This window comes from Streptopelia decaocto (genome assembly GCF_964273445.1).
Source record: "Streptopelia decaocto genome assembly, chromosome: 1".
NCBI lineage: Eukaryota > Metazoa > Chordata > Aves > Columbiformes > Columbidae > Streptopelia > Streptopelia decaocto.
In genome coordinates this window covers 150,642,265-150,665,442 of record NC_138663.1, presented here as the reverse complement: position 1 = coordinate 150,665,442, position 23,178 = coordinate 150,642,265, and the positions used below count along the sequence as shown (strand labels likewise).

General features: G+C 38.4%; 1 protein-coding gene across 2 annotated transcripts in view; it reads right to left on the bottom strand.

Moving 5' to 3' along the window:
- Positions 1-22,271, bottom strand: part of ANKRD10 (ankyrin repeat domain 10) — a 38,642-nt gene extending 16,371 nt beyond the window's left edge. Inside the window, exons 1-3 of one of the 2 annotated variants that reach the window (XM_082043572.1) lie at positions 21,906-22,271; positions 15,213-15,365; positions 6,960-7,051 (exon numbers count right to left, since the gene is read on the bottom strand). In XM_082043572.1, coding sequence (XP_081899698.1) covers positions 6,960-7,051; positions 15,213-15,365; positions 21,906-22,106 — 446 coding nt within the window. In that variant the 5' untranslated portion in view covers positions 22,107-22,271. The remainder of the gene's footprint in view (positions 1-6,959; positions 7,052-15,212; positions 15,366-21,905) is intronic. The other variant, XM_082043573.1, reaches the window with a different exon arrangement.
- Positions 22,272-23,178: the final 907 nt, after the last annotated feature.

The window sequence follows — 23,178 nt, the reverse complement described above, 5'->3', positions numbered from 1 at the left end:
TTTCAGTGCAAACTCTCTCTTGGAAAGATAAACAGCCCTACAACGCAGATTCTGCCAAGATGCCTCTAGTAACAAACAAAATTACATTATTTCTCCTCAACAAGCCAACTGAAAACCAATTATAGACTAGAATAGAAAAAAATTAAGACAGGAAGCTTCTCTCAAATGTGCCAAACATGGAAGAAACTTCAAGAGATTTAGAACAGAAGGCATGGACATAGAGCTTAGGAATAAAACTAAAGAGGTAAATGCATTTTAAAGTATTTTTTTTGTGAAAAGGAGAAAAAAAATATTAAGGACTAAAGGTATTAGATGAAATAATTATTTTCCTGTAATGGCACAGAGCGGGAGCCTGTCAAACTACAGAAAATTATTTTTTGTGACAAAAATAACTTGATGCTCTTACTCAAGCAGACAGAGGATCTTTTGGATTAAGAAACTGCTGAAGTGCACAAAAGCAATTTAAATGAGCTTCGCAAGAGAGTTTTTTCAACTTAGATTTTCCTCCATTTAAAAGAAAAAAAATATCTACCATGTGTGAGCAATATCAAGCAAAATACCAAGAAAAAAAGCTGAAACAGAAGAGTAACATTTTCCCTAAGATACACCTGGAAAGATCCTCCAGGGTTTGTTAAGTATCTGTGCAAAGAGATACATCTTGTCACCTGAAGCACCTGACAGATATTAGAAAACTTCTCTGACCAACCTGAGCATGTTCTAGGCCATTCCACAACTGCCTGGCAGCTTTTGTCCAGGTTCAAAGGTACTAGCTGAACTAGGATCAACTATACTGAAAAGACACAAACTAGAAGAGCAAAATAATCCAAATCAGCACAGCAGAAGTTAAAGCAAATACATTGCAATTAGTGATTCTTTCATCACATATCCAGTCAAAAAGTATCAGCAGATCAAGCACAGCACCCATACAGATCATCATCACCACCGTCGATGTCTGGACTAACTATCAGAACTAATCAGACTATTGTATTTGGGAATATACTGCACCCTTTTTTCTTCCACTGTATCTAACTTGTGCTCTGGCCAAGTTTCACTTTGTAACACTTGGGTTCTCCACCTGACTTAACCATATCTACGTTTTCCTTGTCAGTAATAGCTTCTTACAGAAAAAAATAACCTGACAGGAAGCTGCACAGCGAACATTAGCACAGTATCATAGCCTGTTTCCCCCAAAGTAGGACAGGGTCTTATATTAATTTTTGCTCCAAAACTTAGTACTTTTTTACATGTATAGCTGCCTGGGCACTATTTAAATTGACTTTTTAAATGAATTGTAACCAGGCCTTATTTTCGGAGTAGGGTTTATATTTCAAGTATCCTGAAAAATCCTGAAAAATCATACTAGGGTTTATTTTAAGGGTAAGAGGTTATGTGAAGGAAGATCACTCCCAACCAAAAAAAAAAAAAAAAAATTAAAAAAAAAAAAAAATCCCAACATTCCTGTCAGAAATCTGAGCTATCTTCATTTAAAAGTCTTGGTAATATTTCCATGTTCTTTATCCAGCTCTTTTGGACTTACAAAAAGCTGAGAAACCAGTGCTATAAATCACAAGGGCTTGTCACTAATGACTAAGGTCCCCTATGAAGCTGACCCATATCCTGTGAACTTCCTTTATGTCCCAGAAAGGTCACAAAATATCATTGCTTTATTAAAAGATTTAACTTTATTCATAAAAAAAGTAGAACCTCTCACATTGTTCTTTATTTCTGAACTGATGTCAGTAACTACCGTTGTTATTCCATCCCCACTAAGAATAATCTACCCTCAAACTGAACTGAAGCTCAGTGGTAGGAGTCTGCCTCAGCTTCCTCCAACTATTCAGAATGGCTGGAACAGAAAACTATCCTTTTCCATCCTGGTTTACTATAAGACTGAGCCTTTCTCTTCCACCTTTTGATTTATCAATTATCCATGCATTTGTGTTCTGCTTCAGTATTTTCAAATCTTTCCTTGAGACTAAATCCAAATTACTGCCTCACTTCATGGTCACAGCCTCCCACATACCATGTTAAGTTACTCTACAAGCATGGGAATCAACTGTGAAACCAAACATGGAAGAAATTTTGTAGGAGAATCATTTTGCAGGAGAATTACAGTTTTGCCACTGAAATGTACAAAACACTTTAACTTTGCCTTTCCATAAGAATTTATATAAGGCAGGAAAGGAAGAATCAACTCCAGCACCCATGGCCTCCAGACTGCAGAACAGCACTATGAGACTACAGTGACAGCCCTTAAAATGCTTGTTACATACAATGAAAGAAGAACAGCCACATCTTTTCCTCAACTATACTGCAATTAATTATGCAACAACAGTAATTAATCCAGCACTTTAACTGCTATTTGGAGAGCAGACAACCACGTTTGCAAAAAGAATCATGTATGAAGTGGTCTGAGTTTGGAAAAGTACTAAACAGATTACTAATATACTAATTAACAGATAAGAAGTGCACTATTGAACAAGAACCTAAATCCTATTCCTAAATAAATAATCAGTAAGAACCTAAAGCATTTTTCTCAAGATGAGGTTAATGACCATAAGGAAGTAAGATGTTGGTTATTTTCTGCTGGATCAGTGGAGCACTACAGCCTCTAAAGCGAAAAGATGACATAGTAATGGCACTTCACAAGTACATTAACACCAGAAATGGACTGCACTCAATATTAAAAGTTTGGTAGTTAAAGTTAGCTAGTTAAGAAAAACAAGCAGATGTTAAAAATTGACAAGAATCTGTTAAGAGTTTAAGAAGGCAGGAGGAAATCCAGAAACTAATGGAGATCTCTGAACCCTGAGACCATCAAAAGAACAGGACATATCAGTTTCCTCTCCAGACCAAAATGGAATAGAAGGCTTAGGACACAAAGCAATGGCTGATTTCTGTGTTATCATCATTAAAACTACACATCGCTCTTCTGCCTCTTCACTAAAGGTGACTGAATTTCACAAAGTCAAGAAGTCTGAAAAGTACAAATGAGAAGAAACAAAAGCTGAAATATCACAGGAGTGGTCAGAATTAAAACATGAAACAGAATTCAAACAGAAACATATTACCATGCATTTCACAAAGGGCTAATCCAGCAGTATTAAAAACCTTCACATTGAACAGATTTATGTTATGGAAGATGGAGAACAGTTGTAAAGAAGAAATTAATGATGCAAAGAAGAATTAAAATTAAGCCACTGCCAAAGAATGAGAATAAAGTTTTTACTGAAAAACTATATACCAGAGATAGGACATTTCTGGCATTATAGGAAGAATGAATTTACACATACAAATGTAGGCCAAGACAGCTTTAATGAGAAAGTAGCTGAAGCGTCTGCCTAAACTAGATCAACATCACGATATGAATGTGTCACCTGGCAGAAACAGATGCACTGGTATATTTATCCCAGCATGTCAGTTATTCTCCCCAAACCTGCATGATCAGAGCACAAGAAACCAGAAAGGAAAGTATCGCTTTTGGGTCTTGCACGTCCCACCACAGCAGACAAACCAGTTTTTCAAAAAGCCTTAAGATTTCTGGCAGGGAAATAAAAAGCTTTCCTGGGCTACTATTCAAGCATGTTGATAATGAAACTCTGATGCAAACAAGTACTTGTGTTCAACAGGATGGATGTGTTACCAAGCCACATCCATCCCACATGTTCCACTTCTCTTTATCCCAGGATAATAGTGTTTGAAAATTCTCTCCTAGCTTTAAATTAAATCACTAAGGAACATACAACTGTCCAAGTGACAGTTGCAGGAATAATTTTTTTATTCAGAAGTAAGCGGACATAATATTCAGGTGAACTGCAAAAAAACAGGTATGAAGCTGGAAGAAGTTCAAATCAGTATAATTAACAGCTGCATCTGCTCATTATTTTTCTTTTAATTCAAGTGTTTTGTGTTTGTAGCTGAATTTTATATTTTTATATATGCTGTGATGCAATCTATGTAACTACATTAATACCCAGCATTTCACAAAATAGTGTAAAAGAGCAAAACAAAACATGGCACCAAGAAGGCTTTTCCTCCATAAAGAGCTGTGGACACTCATTTGTCAACATGATAAATAATACACAACCATACAGAAATCGCATAATTATGCTTTTTTAGTGAAAATCCAGCAGTTATTATGGATACTTTAAAAAGGTACTATCCACATTAAAAAGTCAGTTACACAGCAAACCTTTTCACCCATATGAGGACATTGTGACCACCTGCTTCCCCCTCTTCAAGGGTCCATGAATACCATAGTTAGTGGAGCAACCATTTTTATGGCTGTAGGACATACAGTGCACAGAATATGCTTCAGCTAAAATGAGAAGGTAAATACCACAAAAAAAATCAAAATATTTTCACTAGGGTACAATAATTATTTTTTAATATTATTAAAAATTTACACAGGAATAGAGACCCAAATTCTCTCTCATCAATTAGGAAAACAATGCAACAACTTCATGAAATTTAGAGACTGCAACATGCTGTATTTCTCTGTAAAAAACAATACACTAACAAGCCTGAAATAAAGTAAGCTACAACAATTCAAGTGAGGCAATTTTATTCCAACTAAAATTCTTACTTTTATCCTACTGGACTACTGTCAATGTGCTTTGGCTTCCAATATAACCAAGGAGTGACTCAAGTAGAAATACTGTAAACGCTGATATCAAAGATTACACTAGTTGAAGTTACTTCATTTTAACAACAATATTTCCATAATCACTCATTAATAAAAAATGCACTTATTGCAATATTACACTACTGATTACTAGTGTTTGTGTAATAATGAAATCTTAACATCCCTGTTCTACTTTCTGTTAAAAGAGGGATGGTGCAATACTTGATGCATATTATACATATTGGGTATAAGCAGTATATTTCACTATTTGCAGTCACAAGGGATATTCTCTGCATCTTTGCGTAACTAGATTTTGATACCATAACTGTATGAAGAAGAAAAAATTGGATTAGAAGATCTCCATAAAAAGAGCCATACTCATCATCAGTACAGATCAGCACTTCAGTTCTAGTTAGTGCTTAGTTCTGTATTTAATAAAATTATTGCCTTGGTCACATGTAGTCAATTATAATTTCAGTTAACATATACAAATTAGAATTCAAATATATGGATAAAATCTCTCTCCTCTTCTTCTAACTGAAGCCATAAAATAAAGGAGTCAAAATTTCTGGAGCATCTAGGTTTTCAAGATGTTAGAAAAATCAGGAAAACAACATTAGAGATATGGGGCCAGCTTTCAAAGCCAGATATCTCAAAATTAATCAATGTCAAAAGCACATACACTGATTTGGCCTAATTTAACATAATGAGCCAGGAGACTAGATTCTACAGAAAAAACCCCTTCACCTCCATCTGTTAACACCTCGCTCTCTCAGGTGATAGGGCCAAGTCCTGATATGATTAAAGATGGGTTGCTCCACCAGCCTATTGCATTTGCATTCCTGATTTTACCACTTCCTGGATAGCATCCGATATTTAACTACCTATAAAACTTGTGACAAGTCTATCCTACTGAAACACAGGTGGAATTCTAAGTTAGAAAACCGACAATTCAAATTATTTCCCGTTGACTGAAATTGCTACAAACCTACGCTACTTCTGCTGCAAATAGCTTTGGTCAAAGGCAGATACCACTCTCCCTGTTTTATAGAAATGTTTTGCCTATGTCTTGCAAAGACAATGTTTAAAAAGCATAGTTTTAGTTCTACAAGTAAAGTTGCAACCACATCTTGAACCTCAGCTACTCTACCATTTATATTTAAAGTCCTATGGATGTAAACACATCCTGTTCTTTACATCTGACTCTTATTTCACATGGTTTATGCAGATCTACAACTTCTATTTTGATTGGATACTTTGTAAAAATCACAAGATTACATACTAATTGATGATGATAATTAAGGTTTGCTCAATTCCACAGTAAATTTAAATCCAAGTTTATCTTAAGATATCTGAAAGAGAGTGCAAAATGGGAATTTATAAATTTAAGACTGATTTAATGAACTTGTCAGTAACTGACTGAGACAGCTGCGAAAATTATTTCAGTGTCATTTTTCTATGAAGTAACCTCTTCATATAAAGCAATCTGTTCTACTACTATTAACTTAAAAGGTACTATATTTCCTGAATATGATAGGATGGAAAAGAGTTAAATTTTATGGTAGATTTATCAGGGCAGCATTACAAAAACAGTAAGATGGAAACCAAAGGGTAAAACAAGAAATTAACTACATGACTCTTATTTCATTTACAACTTCAAAGTTTCATATTGCAGGTTAAAATACAGTAACTAGTTACCATTTAAGATAATAAGGCTAGTTCTAATTAAAACAAATTGCTAAAGTATTTACATTATTATAAGCCATAGAGCTTATACTCAACATTTCTAGGTGAAAACTGCATCCATTTTGTCCATGCTGTAAGTTGCAAAAGTTTGTGAGATTTTCTCAATGTTTTTTGCAGTACATAAACCTTTAAAGAAAAAAGTTAACACGGCAAATACACGATATACTAACAAACAGTAATAAGCTAACTGTGAAGAGTGTGCGAGATGCTCTTTTGCACATAATGTTGCTTTTGCATTGTTGTCTATATTTATTCACCAGTGCAAGGTGTAAATTTGTTGTAAAAAAATAACTACATGCTAAATAAAGTGTACAATTTGGGGTCATCTGACAGAAGTGTGATAAATATTTTAATACATCAGATACAAATGCAATACTAATGTAGCACACTGGTATTACTTAAGTAAAATAAACTTTATTACTAGACATGCCACACCTCTTGGGCTTATTACAGCTGAACATGTCTAGCTGTCTTTTAATCAGATGTCTACTGTTTTGACTTTTTTTTCTGACATTAGTATCTATGTTTACTGGTCTAAGTTAGTTAGTCAAACACACAACAATCAACAACAAAAAAATACCTCACTTACTCTATTTGCGCACCATGAGCCACAAGGGCACTTATGGAATCCATACTACCAGATCGTGCTGCTTTATGAATAGGAGTTTCACCAACATAATCCTGTAAAGACAAACTACATTTTGTCAAGCATAATCTTTATAAAAATCAAAATCTTATATTAGTCACTTTAATTAAGAAAGCAGAAATATAAAAGCAGCATTTATTAGCTAGCAAATGCATCAGGTACTTTATTACTGCTTCAACATCTGCAGTAGGCTGTCACGTACATTAGATATTTAGCAAGAAATAATGCTAAGGGCATCTACCTCAGGAGGTAAGCCTTATGCAATACCTAGGCAATCAACAGTCATATTCAGCAAAACTTGTTAAGAAAACCCCACAAGTCATACCACTGGAATGAGTTACTCTAACACCTTTATTTCCCAGCACTTTTGTTTCCCAATATGTTGGCCTGAGCAAGCCATGGATTCAGAAGCATTTGGCCAAGTCTATGGGACTACACTGTTTTCAGATCTTGCTGACACATGTTGCTATACCGCACCAGAAATACTCACCAGGTGAGGAGTATGTGCGTGTAACTCTACTGTACTGTAACAGCAGTACACCCAGAGTTCACAGGACAAGCCAGATCTCTCCTGAGACATACACATTGACTCAGGTCCTATACACTTTTCTGACTAACTTTATCCATTTACATTCCATTATTGTTAACCAGCACATCCAATCATTTAATCTTTCTGTATTATGTGCAAACATACTGGGAGTAGCGTATTATTCAGGCAACTCCTCTCTACAAGCTATCTTCTCAGATAACATGGAGAATCTAGAGCAATTTTACAGATGCAACTGGCAAGCAGCAGGTAAATGCCATGCATCATCACCTACAGGCTGCAGATGAAATTCAGTACTTGCAATTAACCATCAGTACTAAGAACCACAGAGGAGAATCTGTAATGAAATACGGCTTTGAAAGAGCAAGTAAATGTTCAGTTACTTGTTTATTATGATTTAATTGTCACAGTCCTCAACATTTTCAATGCATGGCAAGTTTGGTGTTGTTTTTTTTTTTTCCCTTTCTTCCCCATCCTCTTTCTCTCCCAATTTTTGACAGACTCCACTTGCACGCTCCACTGATATTAAACATGCTTTACCTGTATGTGCCTATTTTTGCTTCCTCATGACTTTTAATAAAATATCAACACTGGCTCTTGAAGTAACCACAGCACCATTACTGAGTCACCAGTCTTCATACGTAATGGGGGTTGTCACCTAACTCTACAGTACTGGTTACACTAACTCTATTTGAAATGTGAATATATTCAAAATACGACCATACTACCACCTTCATAGATAGGAGGTAACAAGTGTTTTAAATTGCCTGCCAAGTTTCTGAGAAATTAAATCACATCTTTTAGACCGTGTAAATATAACTTTAAGATGAATTTTGGATTATGTGTTATATACTCTCAATTTTCTACTTGCCAATTTTATTTCATGGTAAAATATTTTTATAACAAGCTACAAATTCACTGAGAGTAAGCCAGTTTACCAGTGTTTAAGACATATACTCAGCCAGTGAACCACCTAATACAATAGTGGTATCTGACAAATTTTACCTTCTTATAAACTAAGGAAAGTTGCTGAGGCTGACACAAAGTTTGGAGACAGAAAAGACCAGAAAACTCCTTGGAGTCCTTAGTGATTAGAAAATGGCTATACAGGCCTACTTCCAAAATGGCTGTCTGTAGCTGATGAATAGAAGACTGTTTTCCAACAAAGTTTATATAATTTCTCATATTTATAACTATTATTGAAGTTACAAGAAGACAGAGGTTTTTAACAGAGCACATAATTTTATTAACCATCAAAACAGAAATTCATTTGGCACTAATTTATCCAGAAGATTCTCTGCATAGTGTAATACATATTCCCATCATGGAAGCTGTCTTCAATCCATCATTTTGTTACCGTTTCCTTTCCCCAAGCCTTTTGTTAATGAGGTAGAAGTGTAGAAATATGCCTCTTTCGCTCAGCATTAGTATTTACAGACCCAACCTAATTTAAAAGATAATCATTCAATATAAAGTACAGTTCACGGAAAGTTAGCTTAACTAGCCATATGTTTGATAAAGATGACAAAAATCTTTACTAGCCCCATAAACCTAGCATGGTGCCCACAATAAATGTAGATAATTTAATTATGAAGTACTGCTGGGGGGGGAAACGCTAGAAGGATGAAAAAAGACCTTTGCAAAAGAACTCCTCACTACTGCATTACAAGAACAAGCCAAGCTTACAACAGCTAACAATCCTGCCACAAAAGAACCAGGAAAACATTAGTATCTCAGAAGAGAATATATGTCTTGAGAAGGGTTTATTTAAATCACTGGCCCAAAGAAAGTGTCTCTTCTCTAAAGCTAAGGAATTGAGAAAGTACTTACAAGAATGACAGAATATACAATTTAGATTTTTATAGCATTTGTTTTAATTACAGGACCTAAGCTCCAGTCATCACTAATGTTATCTTCTGTTGAAGTCCTCCTATGAGACCAAATCTATTGGCACTGAAATAGTTTCTGAAATAGTCTCCTAGCTCTAGAAAGAATAAATTATCTCTGGGTTATAAACTAGATTGAAAAGAAAAAAAATCTCCCAATGAAAAATGGATTTAAAATGCATTTTTCAACCCATCCAGAATCATGCATATAGAGAAAAATGAAATACTCTGTGAGCTTCCGAACAATTCTATTTTGATTCAACAATTTGATCGGATGGCACCAAAGAGAAAAAGCAGTAACACAAGAGGTTTTTCCAAGAAGTTTCTGAAAACTGTCTGAAGTCCTATACTAGCACATTTTCACGTGTAAGACACCTCTTCCCTATCTCTTTTTGGTCACGTGGAACACACTAAGTTATTTTGAGGGGGCTCTACAAATTCCTAAGTATCTTTGGTAGTATCTCACAGCCCTTCTAACTGTCCACGGTTCCCATATGTGCTTCAGTTTGACATAATCCCTTCTGCAGTAATATTCCAGGAAGGGAAACATCAGTAACTTGTACTGGCCTTTCACATCTAGGGCAGAACTTTTCAGGGTCCCATTTACCCTTCTGATGTAACACTGCACAAAGAACTCAAACTTCTCTCACAATCCAGAAACCACATTGCAAATAAACAAGCAGCAAGAACAATGAAGTTTTATAAAATCAGCATTCAAAGTAACAGAAGTTTGTTGCTTCTGCGGAGACCAAGGATTTAGTAGTGTACAGTGCTCCTGAAGACATGACAAAAAGAGCCACAGGGCATCATAGGCACATTTAATTTATGCAATTCACTGTCACTGTCAAAAACCTCCCTTCCTTGGAGGAGCCCAACTAACCTTTTGCAAAGACAAGGGCAGTCTTCTCTAGCTTGCGGCCATGACTAGATCACCTTTGACTTCTATTTCATTTTAATGAGAAGTATCTAGCTTCCTTCCTTCCCCTATTTTTATTTATCTAGCTGAAGAGACTTTTGCTTTTTTGGCTTAAATTTTCTCAGTAAATCTATCTCAGCTAGGTTGACCAGTTTGCATTTACTCACTATACTGCTTAACCTCAAAAGACATTTCCTCTACTGATTGTTTATTTTCTCAAACTTCCTGCTAATTCCCAGGCCTCTTTTAGATCTGTTATTTTTTCAGTTATCTAAACAAATGAAATTTTTTACTCTATTTTTCCCTTTTTCTTTTGGAGATCCAAATTTCTGTTGGCTTTAGGATCTTCCAGTTAAACTTAGAACAAATTTCCCATTTTGTTCTCCAAGTCCCTGGAAAGTATTCAGATAATTTCACTCACTGTTACTTTTACAACCCTGTCATTAAAAAAAAAAAAAAAAAAAAAAAAAAAAGTACTTACCTGTAAATGTTTCTTTTTAAAATAAAAAGCCTCCATGCACATTTACACTGAAGGCTTTCAACTACATGTACTGGCTTTGGCTGAGACAGAATTTATTTTTTTCATAGTAGCTGGTGTAGTGCTATGTTTTGGATTTGTGATCAAAACAGTATTGATAATACATCAGTATTCCATACCGTATGACATCATGCTCAGCAAGAAAAGCTAGAGAGAGGAGGGGGTGGAGTTTGCCAGGGCTGTCATTGCCTGGGGACTGGCTGGGCATCAGTCAGCTAGTAGTGAACAACTGAAGGATTTTTTTGTTGTTGTTGTGGTATGGTTTGGGTTTTTTTAATCAACAGTTGATTTTCTTGGTTTTGTTTTCCTTTGTTTCCTTTACCTATTAAGCTGTCTTTATCTCAACCCACAAGTTTTCCGACTTTCCCGTTTCTCTCCCTCAGTCCACTCCCGGGGAATGAGCAAGCAGCTGTGTAGTGCTTAGATGCCTACTGGGGTTAAACCACAACACTAGGCACTCGGAAAATATTTCTAGTATAGATATCTGATTAAGACACAAAAGCACTATTTTACCTGAGAAGAAATATAAACTAACTCCATTCCTTAACTCAGGTGACTGAATTTCAAGTTCTATCAGCTGATCCCGTTTCCAAAAGCTGTTCAGATTTCTTAGAGCCAGTACCCTACCCTCTCTCAAGGCAAGAAGTAGAAGCTAGAGAATGCTGAGTATTTTGCCTCATTCTTTGCTAAAGATGCTTTGAATTCATGATGGTTTCGCCTTCTGAATTTTGAGTACAGATGAGAACAAATGGAATATTCTTCTACCTGGATTTAGTCCAAATTGTTGTTTAAAATACAAAACTGTAACATACCAAAGGAATTAGTGTTTTCTTCTTCCCCACCAAAGGTATCAGTGTGTTCAGTTCTTGCTAGCACCAGTTGTCTAACCCTCCTAAATCTATCTGCCATCACTGCCACATGATGGTAACTGGCTGGATGAAAAGTTAGAATCACCTGTAAGGATGCAGTGTTTCTTAACTCTTCTTTAAAGACAGGCCACATAAAACTTTTTTTGGCCAATCAATGCAGGCAACATAGAACAGAATGTTTAATAGGCTGAGGCTAGAGGGAAAACATATTTAAATGAATAATAGACTTTTTGATCGAAAAGTACTTTGCACTGTTACAGTGAACTACAGCAGGCACTAGATGAGTGCAGGTCTTGAATCATATTGTTAAGAACTATTAGTAGGCACTGCCCACTTAACAAAACAAAACACAACACAACGCACAGGACTTTCGAGTCGAGTCCACTGCTGGGCAGAAATAGGCAGGTCATTACTTGACTCTTCAGCTTCCTCCTGTGAATTTTTATGGTGATCCTGATGGACAAGAACTGCCCACTGATCAGAGAGACAGTTGTTTTTAGCCAGTACATACAGTTAAATAAGGGGGCTGTCCATCACAATATATACTCACAGAACTTATTTGGAGACAGCAAGGTACAGCTGGGACAAGCAGTTTTCAGCATTTGTCCTTCACTGCTTCTGCTGCCTGAGAAATGTCCCAGGCAACTGTCACCAGCACCGAGATTTTCATTTTCAAGTTTTCCTAACCTTAAGGGCTACAGCATGGGCTACAATACAATACCTTAGGGCAGATATGACAAAGCATGCATGCAAATTCTACTGAGTACCGGAGGTTTACGTTAAGACTGAGAGACTCGAGTGGATTCCTTTTCAGAAGCTATCCTTTTCTTTTTCCAGAGGTGATGGGTTAGTCTGTAGCCAATGACCAGGAGTCAGTTTGGAAGGAAAGTTTTACTAGTTTAAATATCAAGTATTCCCAGATCTTTCTCAGCATGTGTTTTGTATCCAGTGTCCATGGAACACTTGTCCTCACACAAGCATTAGCCAGTGACTATGTCTGTTTGAAGCACAGCATCAGTCAGCGAGCTGGAAGGAATAAACAAAATACACATCAGGAAATAGTGCTCCAAAAGCTCAAAAGTGTGGGTGGAAGCCCTAGATGATCACCTGAAAGTGCCTGGAAGTTAAATCAGGAAACATGACCATTTATTAAGCAGTTCAAATCAAACAAGAATACTAGAATTTGACTGCAATTCAATAAACAGCCGGAAGGAATTGGGGAGAGCGAAGCATGCACTATGCTTTACACAGCCATGTATGAAACATCCCAAGTATCTGTGGGATGAGTTTGCTGCTGCAGGTATCACCAAGGTACACTGTCTAGCTTTCAGTGCTCATGCATGTGAAACCAGTGTGACTGACCAGTTGCATCTTAACAACGAACTGACATTTTTTGTTTCTACTACCATTTTAATTAACCACAGCTATCTTCTTACTTTATAACCAAAACAAATCTAAAATACCTCTTCTTGTATGTTCAACCAATATTTTGTGGGGTCAAAAAAAAGTTATTACATCCAAGTGTAACTTGAGCCTGCTGTTAACAACAGGCTTCCACAGTGTCAGCTCTTAGTACTATCTGTATTAGTGTCCTTTGCCTGTCAATACCTTAATCCGCCCTTCGAAATCTACAGGATACTACCACCACTATCTCATTTGAAAGCTTGAAAACCACAGTACTCTTCCTCCAGTGAAGGACCACAGAGCTATTATTTGGATTTGCACTAGTGAAAAAACACCAATTTTTAAAGACTCCTGAGTCACTGGCTAGTCTTGGTGACTTCTTTAAGCTGGAACAAGTTTGCTGCCTACTTTTAACTGCATATTATACTGCCTTCTCCTTTCATTTAGAGCCATCTGCATGTTGCCCTCAGCCCACAGAGAAATCTCTCTGCATTCTTATCTTCTTTCGGAGGCTAGCTGCTATTGTCGTCTTTGCTATAACCTCACTCACTAGTTGCAATTTTTCTTTCCCCCCATCACATTCCAGGACAGCAAGCTTGTTCTTCAACTCCATTTCAATCTCACTGGTCACTTCTTCTCTTTATCCTCATAGTTGGAAACTTTCATTCTTCTCATTCATTCATTTTCATTCATTCTTCTCTTCTCATTTAGCAGATACAGCAGACTGTAAGTCTTTATTCTGTGCATGCCATGTTTCCTCTCTAATCACTGTTTCTTTATATTCTTACCTGGTCTCCAGATGCATTTATAGTTCTTGTATTTTCTCGAGTGAAGATTCTACTACTATGCAGCAATAACTTATTGCATAAGTTAGTTTTCTCAGGTATCAAGGAGAAGATGCGATCTATAGCCTCTGCATCCAGTCACCTTCATTGTCTCTACAATTCTCCTGGTGTCTCACAGCTGTTCTCAATGCACCAGCCTTCTTTTCTGAAAACTCAACACAAACTTCCCCATTTCTTATTTTTGCATGGATTAAAAAAAAAAAAAGAACCAAACTCTAAAAATGCAAATGTTCAAGTTCTTCAGCAGACTTAGCTTAACTCTACCACATATAAAATAGTCTGACTGTTAAAATATTTTAAGAAAAATATGATGCAAAATTTAACAGACCAGACATTTTATGGATGCTGTGCTATACTACAGCTTTTAGTAAATGTATATTCTGTAGTACTAATTACTCTCATAGATTATTATAAACAATAGAGTACTGTCATAAAGGCACACATAACAAGTCTATTCAGAAATGCAAACACTCCTCCAAATGCATAATAGTTTTAAGCGCTCGATTCTGTTACTGTACCAGAGTACAACAGTCCTTTACAGGAATGCATTCTCTGCTAACAAATAATTGTTATACATACTTACAGTAAAAGTAATGGAAAATTATTAAAAAAAACCCAAACATGCCTTCAGTCTTTGTTAGTAAAATACATGTTTCTAATCTTTTTGCATGAAGTTACTGAAAAAGCTTTAGAATTAATCTAAAGAGTATGAAAACAGATGCACCTTAAAATAAACCACGGCAGACCTTACAAGTTAAATGTACAACTAAATCATGAAGTACCACAAAGGTCTCATGGTTCTATAGGTAATGGTGAATCGTTCCATTCTTAGCATATGTAATAAGCAAGGTGTTCCTCACTAGTCTTTTTTCTTTCCCCTGAAGAGGCATTACAATATCACAGTATTTTCTAATACTGCAAACACCAGAGCAGCATACCATTTTCTTCAAGAAGCAGGAAGATGTCAATTTCTAAAACAAATGTTCTCCAAACCTTTAGCAGCTTAAAGAACATTAATTAGGCCTATCTCTTCTATAATAAAAATGGTCTATAACTGATAATTAAATCATTTTACTTCAGTTGATGTTAATTTATCTGTTTGTGAAGGTAAAGATCATATATGTAGTAAAAAGGGACCAAGACACTCCTTCCAAAACTATATGCAGAGATGAAATATGTGTGAATCCATACCTGTTTGTTTATGTTGGCCCCCACGTGAATCAACCAATTCAGGCACTCTGGATGTCCTCCAAAAGCAGCAATGTGGGCTGGTGTTTGAGCAAAACGTGTTGTACTGGCATTTACAGAAGCTCCAGCTCTTACTAACTGCATTAGGCACTCCAGCTTTAAAGACATGAGGGAATAAAACCAAAGATGTTACACAGATGTGTCATGACAATTACCACGTGCTAAATAAATAAATACAAAAAATCTAAAAAACTAAACTTACCAGTGAAACTACATGGATGGAAAGCAAGAGAGAATATTAGGATTTCCCCCCTTCTCCCTATATTTCCTGCTCCTTTGGCCATAGGCCGCACCTAAAAAATACTTAATTCTCACCCCCAAAACCAAATTCCAACATTTATTTTCAGGATGGCAGAAAAGAGGGCATAAATACCTCAGAGCTGACTATGAAAGCTATTTGGTTCACTTTCCTTAGGGAGAAAGAAAAAAAAAAAAAAAAAAGTGTTCTGATCCAGCAAAGCTGCAAACGTGATACTAAACAGACATTACTAGATGTTTGCCAAAACAAGAGTGTTGTTAGGAGATACATGGATGTATTCTCAAGAGAGTTTAGAGCAGGGATGTCAAACTCATTTTCGCCGGGGGCCACATCAGCCTCCTAAAATTACATTCAGCCCTTTGAAGGCAACCACGAGGCTGATGTGGCCCCCAGCAAAAATGAGTTTGACACTTCTGGTTCAGAGGAAGGTAAATCAGGAAAACACAAGAAATATATTAAATTTCCTTAACGTTTTCTTAGAGTGACAGAAGCAGATTACTAATGAAAACGAACGCTGTGAATACTATGCTAGATCTATAAAAGGAATAAATTATTTTCACCATTTTCTTTTTGTTACAGCTGAAGAGCTGTTAAAAGCAAAATAGATTACATGTTTGTGGCAACAGCAAAGAAAACCTCTTTGTTTTAATAAATTGCATTATTTTGCCACACTATATTCTGACTTTTATTTTCCCATCATACTAAACAGAAGTGTCAGATATCCAGGTACTATTTTTAGATGTTCAAAACATGACATTTGTAGAAGCTAGGCAAACCACAGTTATGATGACGTCAACTTTCAAAAACAGTCCAAAAAATGCTCCTTTCCTGTCACACAGTAACATTGTCTTTTTGTTGATAGGAAAAGGAATACACTATGCTAAAATAAACAGTTTAGTCTAGGCTTCCATTTATTGTGGTTGGAAAACAAACACCACGGCACACACATGCAACAGCAAAACAAAAAGCCACCACATTGACTCAAGGCATTGGTTCATATAAAACAAATTTCTAGAGGTCAGCCTCTTCCAGTTAAAGATGATGTTTGTTAGCCATAACCACAGCTATGGAATAATCTTTTCATAAAGGAGTAATTAATTTAAAAAAAAAAGCATCAGAAAGCCAGCTGTCAGCTTGATTACAGATAGATGTATAAACATCACAATTCTAACATTCTTCTCTACTGCGGTCAGTCTCTTTTTTTTTAACCTGTAAATTCCTCATTTTGATGAAGTACATACATGACATAGAAGTACCAAGCACTGTAGTGAAGTATTTTGTATTAGTTTTGCAAATAAATTGTGAACTTAAATTGTTTCCTCACCCATATAATTTAAACAAACACTTATGAACTAAATCCTTTAGGATATACAAAAGTAGTTTTTTAGACTGCAATGGACCTGATACTAGACACAGATGTACCCTTAACTCACTGATTGCATGATGTAAACATGAAGGGTGAGGGTAAGTTACAGTATTAATGAATCTAGTTCCATAAACCTCAACATTATCAAAGACAGTACATTTTCAAAAGCAAACAAGTACTTTTACTGCAACAAAAAAAATACATTTAAAATGGTGTAAGAAAAATCTATAATTCTAGCACTAGACTATCTAAACACATTTTGTATTTGCTGATCTTAGACTTTCCTTGTTCACATGCTAGCACACCTAATATGGCTATTAAGCCTCAACAGTTAATAACTGTAACACTAAAATTATTAATAAGTGACATGATGGAAAAAGCTCCAGCTACAACAAGAGGTTCCTATACTATAACTGCAAACAAAGTTCAGCCAGTTTTTAAGACAACACACTTGTAATAGAATTAATTAGAAAACACTTTCAGACAAGCATTACAACTCTAGAGTAGAATAGTATTTCCTGCACAGAAACCAGAGTGAAAGTATTTCCACAAACAGAAAGGCATTATAGTCCATCAATTGAAAGGAGAAAAATACTCGACTGGTTCACCAGCATCATCTTGCACTGTTTAAATCCATTTTATAACATGGCTACATGTCATAATTATCCATACTTCTTTAAATGTGGTGGGTTTTTTCCTTTTCTTTTGTGTACCATTTTTTTTTCATTGTCTCTTACAGGGTTTTAAACAATGAAAATAACATTTTATCCCATCAAAGATGAAGTGTGGGTCTTCTGCATCATGGCTGTCAGAGAAACCTGTTTCTTCCAAAATTATAGTAGAACGAAGTAAATTACTTCCATGGATAGGAAAAGTCAACATAATGAAAAACTTCACTTGATTACTTATGCTTGAGATCAGGATATACAAGTCCACTTCTGTAAATAACCTTTTAGAAGATATTTTCCACTGTATTGTCATACCTAAAGTAGAGGTTAAACTGATTTAATGAAGAAGAAAGACAGGTCTCTGCACAGACCACAACACTGGCAAAATACGAAGGAAGAGACAGACTTTTTATCTGCACTACTGTTCCAAAAGAAACAGAATGTACTTAAAGAGTCTTTTACTTCCTACAATGTAAACAGTCAAATGGCAAAAATAAAAGTAGGAGAAGAGTGCAAGCAAATAGAAGGGGTCAGAGAAAATGAAAATACACATGCACGTGGTTAAAAAACAAAAACGAAATCAAGGGTAATATAAGACAAAGTGAATTAACAGTGACTATGTTTTTATGCAAGCCCTTTATTTTCTACCTCTCTGCTAGCTTTTTAGATCATTAACAATTTTACATTGTGACCCATCTTCTCATAAATCTACAGGATGCTGGTATAATTTAGGGCACTATATAATTAACTCTAATTTGAATACAGCAACCATAATGGGAATTAATTTACATCTCAGGATACGAGCACTTCTCTGCAGCCAGGGAATATCCCAAAAATGCAAACTCAACACAGCAAGTAAATTTGGACTTGCTACTAACTCTAAAAGGAGGTCCACACTGTCTTTAAAACTCCATACTACAACTCCAGATGTTACAATCAGAAACACTGGTTGTAGTATCAACCATTTTCAATTGACTTTGCTTATATTTTATTACTTCCAAGCTGTACAAGTATGTTTTGAAGAAAGCTATTAAAAAATGCTGTGTTTTCACTTTTAGTCTTAAGATAGTCCATTTTTATCGGTACTAGTATTAGATCAGTATTGCCCCCAAAAAGCTATCTTTTCTCTTTCATATATTCATTTCTAACAGAACTTGATTGTTGATGTTACTGCCTTACTGCAGTACAAGTGCGTGTAAGAATATAGCTGTCCTACAATACGAGGGCTTTCTTCTGTGTTCAAATTGTGCAAAAGGTTAAATGAAAAATACACCTCTATACTGCTCAAGTTCATCAACCCTAGACCAATGCTGTGTGTCCACGCACAGACAGATGTTTCAGATCTCACTGCTTATGACAAGTTATTCCACAAGGACTTATTCTGGAAAGGAACTACATCAGTTTTGTAATTTCAGCCTCCTACAGAGCTGCACTTAGGACCAAAACATGTCTAGCAGACCATACTGCTAAACACCCCTACATCAACACAGCTGTGAAGTTCTGTCACCATTTAATTTCCTTCAGGAAAAGAAAACCAAATGAGTGAAAATTCCACGAAATCTAAAAGCAACCAACCAAAAACCAAACAAAAACACAAAACCAAGCAAACAAAAAAACCCCACAACCAACCAAAAAAAAACCCCATAAACCCACAAGTGAAGAAAAAAAATGTCTTATTCAGTAACTACTAATAAACATTAAAAAAATTACTGGTTTAAAACTCTGATACTTCGAGAAATAGAAGAACTCTCCGTTTGAAATACGGATGAATCTGAACTTGGAAAAAAACATAAATAAGAACATAAGACATGCATACGAATGCCCCCTAAAAGCAGTTACTGTTTCACTGCTGGCAACCATCTATTAAGTGGTAAAAGGTGCAAGTATAACTATGCCACACAAACATTAAGTCAGTCAAGTTTGGGATCCAATTCCATTACTGTAATCTTTTCAAGTGTGTTGTAGTGTCTCTGGCTTTGAGAAAGGAACGTTACCTAACAAGACTATAAAATATGGAGATAATTTCCATAAATTGAAGTTGCCTGTACTTAAGAGTCTTTTGCTTCCTACAATGTAAACAGTCAAATGGCAAAAATAAAAGTAGGAGAAGAGTGCAAGCAAATAGATGGGGTCAGAGAAAATGAAAATACACATGCACGTGGTTAAAAAACAAAAATTAAATCAAGGGTAGTATAAGACAAAGTGAATTAACAGTGACTATGTTTTTATGCAAGCCCTTTATTTAGGTTTTAGGAAAGCACATATATGCAGAGGTATATGAACCCCATTTATAGCCTATGTCATCTTTGCAAGTCTCATTTCATTTGCCAGATTTTTTCCCCCCTTATATGCAACAACACCACGTATCAAAGTTTGCTGATAGCCAAGAAAGAACGCGGCAAATACAAACATAGTATTTTGCAGACCGACTTGTTCCATTTGTTAGCAGTTTCTGCAAGAGTCTTTTCAACAGAAACTAAAAACATACACAAAAACTCACATCACCTAGCATGGTTAGTAGAAAGCTGAAGCTGCTTAAAGGAAAAAACAAAACAACATACAAACACACTTGAAAGACAAACCAAGACTGCCACAAGCACATACTGAAGACAAATTTTTATGAGAAGAAAAACAAAAATAGAAGACTGTAATGGCAAATTAATATATTCGCATTTTCTATGAGTATACTTTATGATAAAATTCAAGGCACTCCACTTTTTTTTTGGAGTGTAGACGATTCCTAGCTTCTTTCTGAACAGACAGAAGACAGACAGAAGGCTGACTCAGTTTTTGGTGTTGGTCTTTTTATTTTTTTTAAGACTAAAGGGCTACTTTGGTATGTTTCTAAAATGTTTCTCAAACAAGCACTGCAGATGAGATTACTTAACACATAGAAACCATCTCTTAATGTACTTTCATAAACCATGACAACTGCCTAAGTACATTCATCTTGCGTCTCTGGCACGCAATCAATTAACAAATAAAAAGATATTGGAAACGGAAGGGAAAACAGGAACAAAAGCTGCTCAAAATCTAAAACCAGACAAATCAATGAGGGGAAAAAAAACGTAACAAAACCAAAACCCAACCCTCTAGGCTGGCATATTGCATAGGCTGGAACACCCACCCCATCACAAACAAGAAAGGCCCACAAAAAAAAAAAAAAAAAAAAAAAAAAAAAAATCAAGAAATTAAGATACTACTCATGTTAAGAATTGAAGTTAGAGACAAGCCAGAGAAGAAAGGTGCTTTAGAAATATTTGGGTAATTTTTTTCCATTTGCCTATCTCCTAAATAGCTGTTAATTCCCATTTTTGAGTTTGTCAATCCAACAATGGAGATTACAAACACATTTATGTTGAAAATGGTACTAGGATGCTCCTATAACATGGCTTCAAACACTGCCTGTCAGCTTCGAAAGATCATTGTCTTTTTTAATCATCAAGGTTCAGAAGAAATCGAATTCAGAGGTTTTGGGAACACAGGCAAATTCTACTTTTCACCTAAATACAAAGCTCTACCCATAGAATCGAGAAACACGTATAGTGTTGCTATTTCGTATGTTTTGATCTCTTCTGCATTGCAACGACGTCAACGCTAACGCAGTTAATTCCGTATCCGTGCATGCATAAGACGGAGGAGCGCATCGCAAGCACAAGCATCTTCTTCCCGAACTCCTAAGAAGTCGGTAGTCATAACACAGCCACCACAACAAACAGTCTCCAGGTGTGGGGCTCGCGGATGATAAGGGCCATGACCAGACTCCGCAGACAAAGCACGAAGGGAGGGAGGGTCAGGCGGGAAGCGGTGGCCGCCCCGGCGGTCCCTCCTGCCCCCGGCCGGGCCGCCTGGGAGGTCCGGAGTGGGTCAGCGTGGGAGGAGCCCCCTGCCCCTCCTTCTCCCCATTGGCTCCCGCCGCCCGGTGCTGATGGCCCGGGCGCCTATTGAAAGCCCGGCTGCCAGACGCAGGGCCGCCTCTTGTCACACACCTCACCGGGAAAGCAACAAAAAAAAGGGCCGCGGCTAGCGGGGAGCGGATGGTTCGGGGACGGCAGGTGCCACCAACCCCATGATCTGCCCCACCCCCGCCTCACTGACCGCGGCGGGAGGAACGAAGCCAAGCGCCGCGGCTCTCCCCTCCCTCCCGCCCGATCCCCTGAAGAGAAATGAGCGGCAAAAAGCGGGAAGCTGGGGGGGGAAGAGAAGCGGCGCGGCGGGCGCCTCCCGGCAGAGCGCACGCAAAGGGCAAAGATGGCGCCGCGCTGCGCGCCAGCGGGACTCGCGCCCTCCTTCCCCTTCACTCCCCGCGCCGCCCTCGCTTCGCCGGCCGCGCCGGGCCCCACCTTGCCGAAGTGCGCGGCCCAATGGATGGGTGTCCAGCCGTAGAAGGAGTCCTCGGCAGCCAGGTCGGAGAGGGGAGAGCTCTGGAGCAGCGCGCACAAGGCGGGCAAGTCCCCATCGCGGCAGGCGCGGTGCAGGGGGAAGCGGAGCGTCAGCAGCTCTTCGCTAGAGAAACCCGCCTCAGGGCCGGCTCCCAGCGACATGGCGAGCGGGAGGGCAAGGGGAGGAGGGGGGGGGAAGCGGCGAGAGGGGTGGCGGCGGCAGGGACGAGGGGAGGGGGAATAGGAAGGAGAGGGGTGGGGAAGAGAGAAAAAGAAGCAGCGGGCGGGCACGGGCGCGCTGTCCAGGCAGGGAGCGGCGGCGACTGCGGCTGCCGTTAGCTGCCCCAGCACAAAGGAAGCGGGGCGGGGCCGCGCGCGCGCCGCTCCGCCCCTCACGGGCGGGGCCGGGGGCGCCGGGGCGGGGCGCGGCGGGAAGCGCGCGGCCGCCCCCTCATTGCTGCCCGGGGACCGTTTTTCTTTGCCGTTGCCCGAGGCGGGAAAGCGGCGCCGCCGTTTGAGGAAGCGGGTTTGGCAGCGGCCTCCGGGGCAGGGCGGGAGCGGCCTACTCGGGCCTGGCGGAGAGGGACGGCGCCTCTGGGCTCGCCGGGGAAAGGCTGCCGGCGCCATGGGACGAGGGGAATGGCCCCGTGTTTACGCTTGTCTCCCCGCCGCAGGTAGAATCTGCCGGCGGGAGGGCTCCGCCGCGGAGCACGGAGCATCGCCGGTGTTCCTGAGCCTCTGCTGTGGGGAGCGGGATCGTCCTTCCTTGAGGATGCGCTGCTGGCTTTCAACATACATTGAAAGGCTGAGGGAGCTGGGTCTCTTTAGTTTGGAGGAGACTGAGGGGTGACCTCATTAATGTTTATAAATATGTAAAGGGTGACTGTCACGAGGATGGAGCCAGGCTCTTCTGGGTGACAACCAATGGTAGGACAAGGGGCAATGAGTGCAAACTGGAACACAGGAGGTTCCACTTAAATACGAGAAGAAACTCCTTCACAGTGGGGGTGACAGAGCACTGGAACAGGCTGCCCGGGGGGGTTGTGACATCTCCTTCTCTGCAGACCTGCCTGGACACATTCCTGTGTAGCCTCATCCAGGTGTTCCTGGCTCCACCAGGGGGATTGGACCAAATGATCTTTTGAGGTCCCTTCCAATCCCTAGCATTCTGTGATTCTGTGATACCAATTCAATCTTAACGCTATCCCATCGGGTTATTAACTTTCCAGAGCGG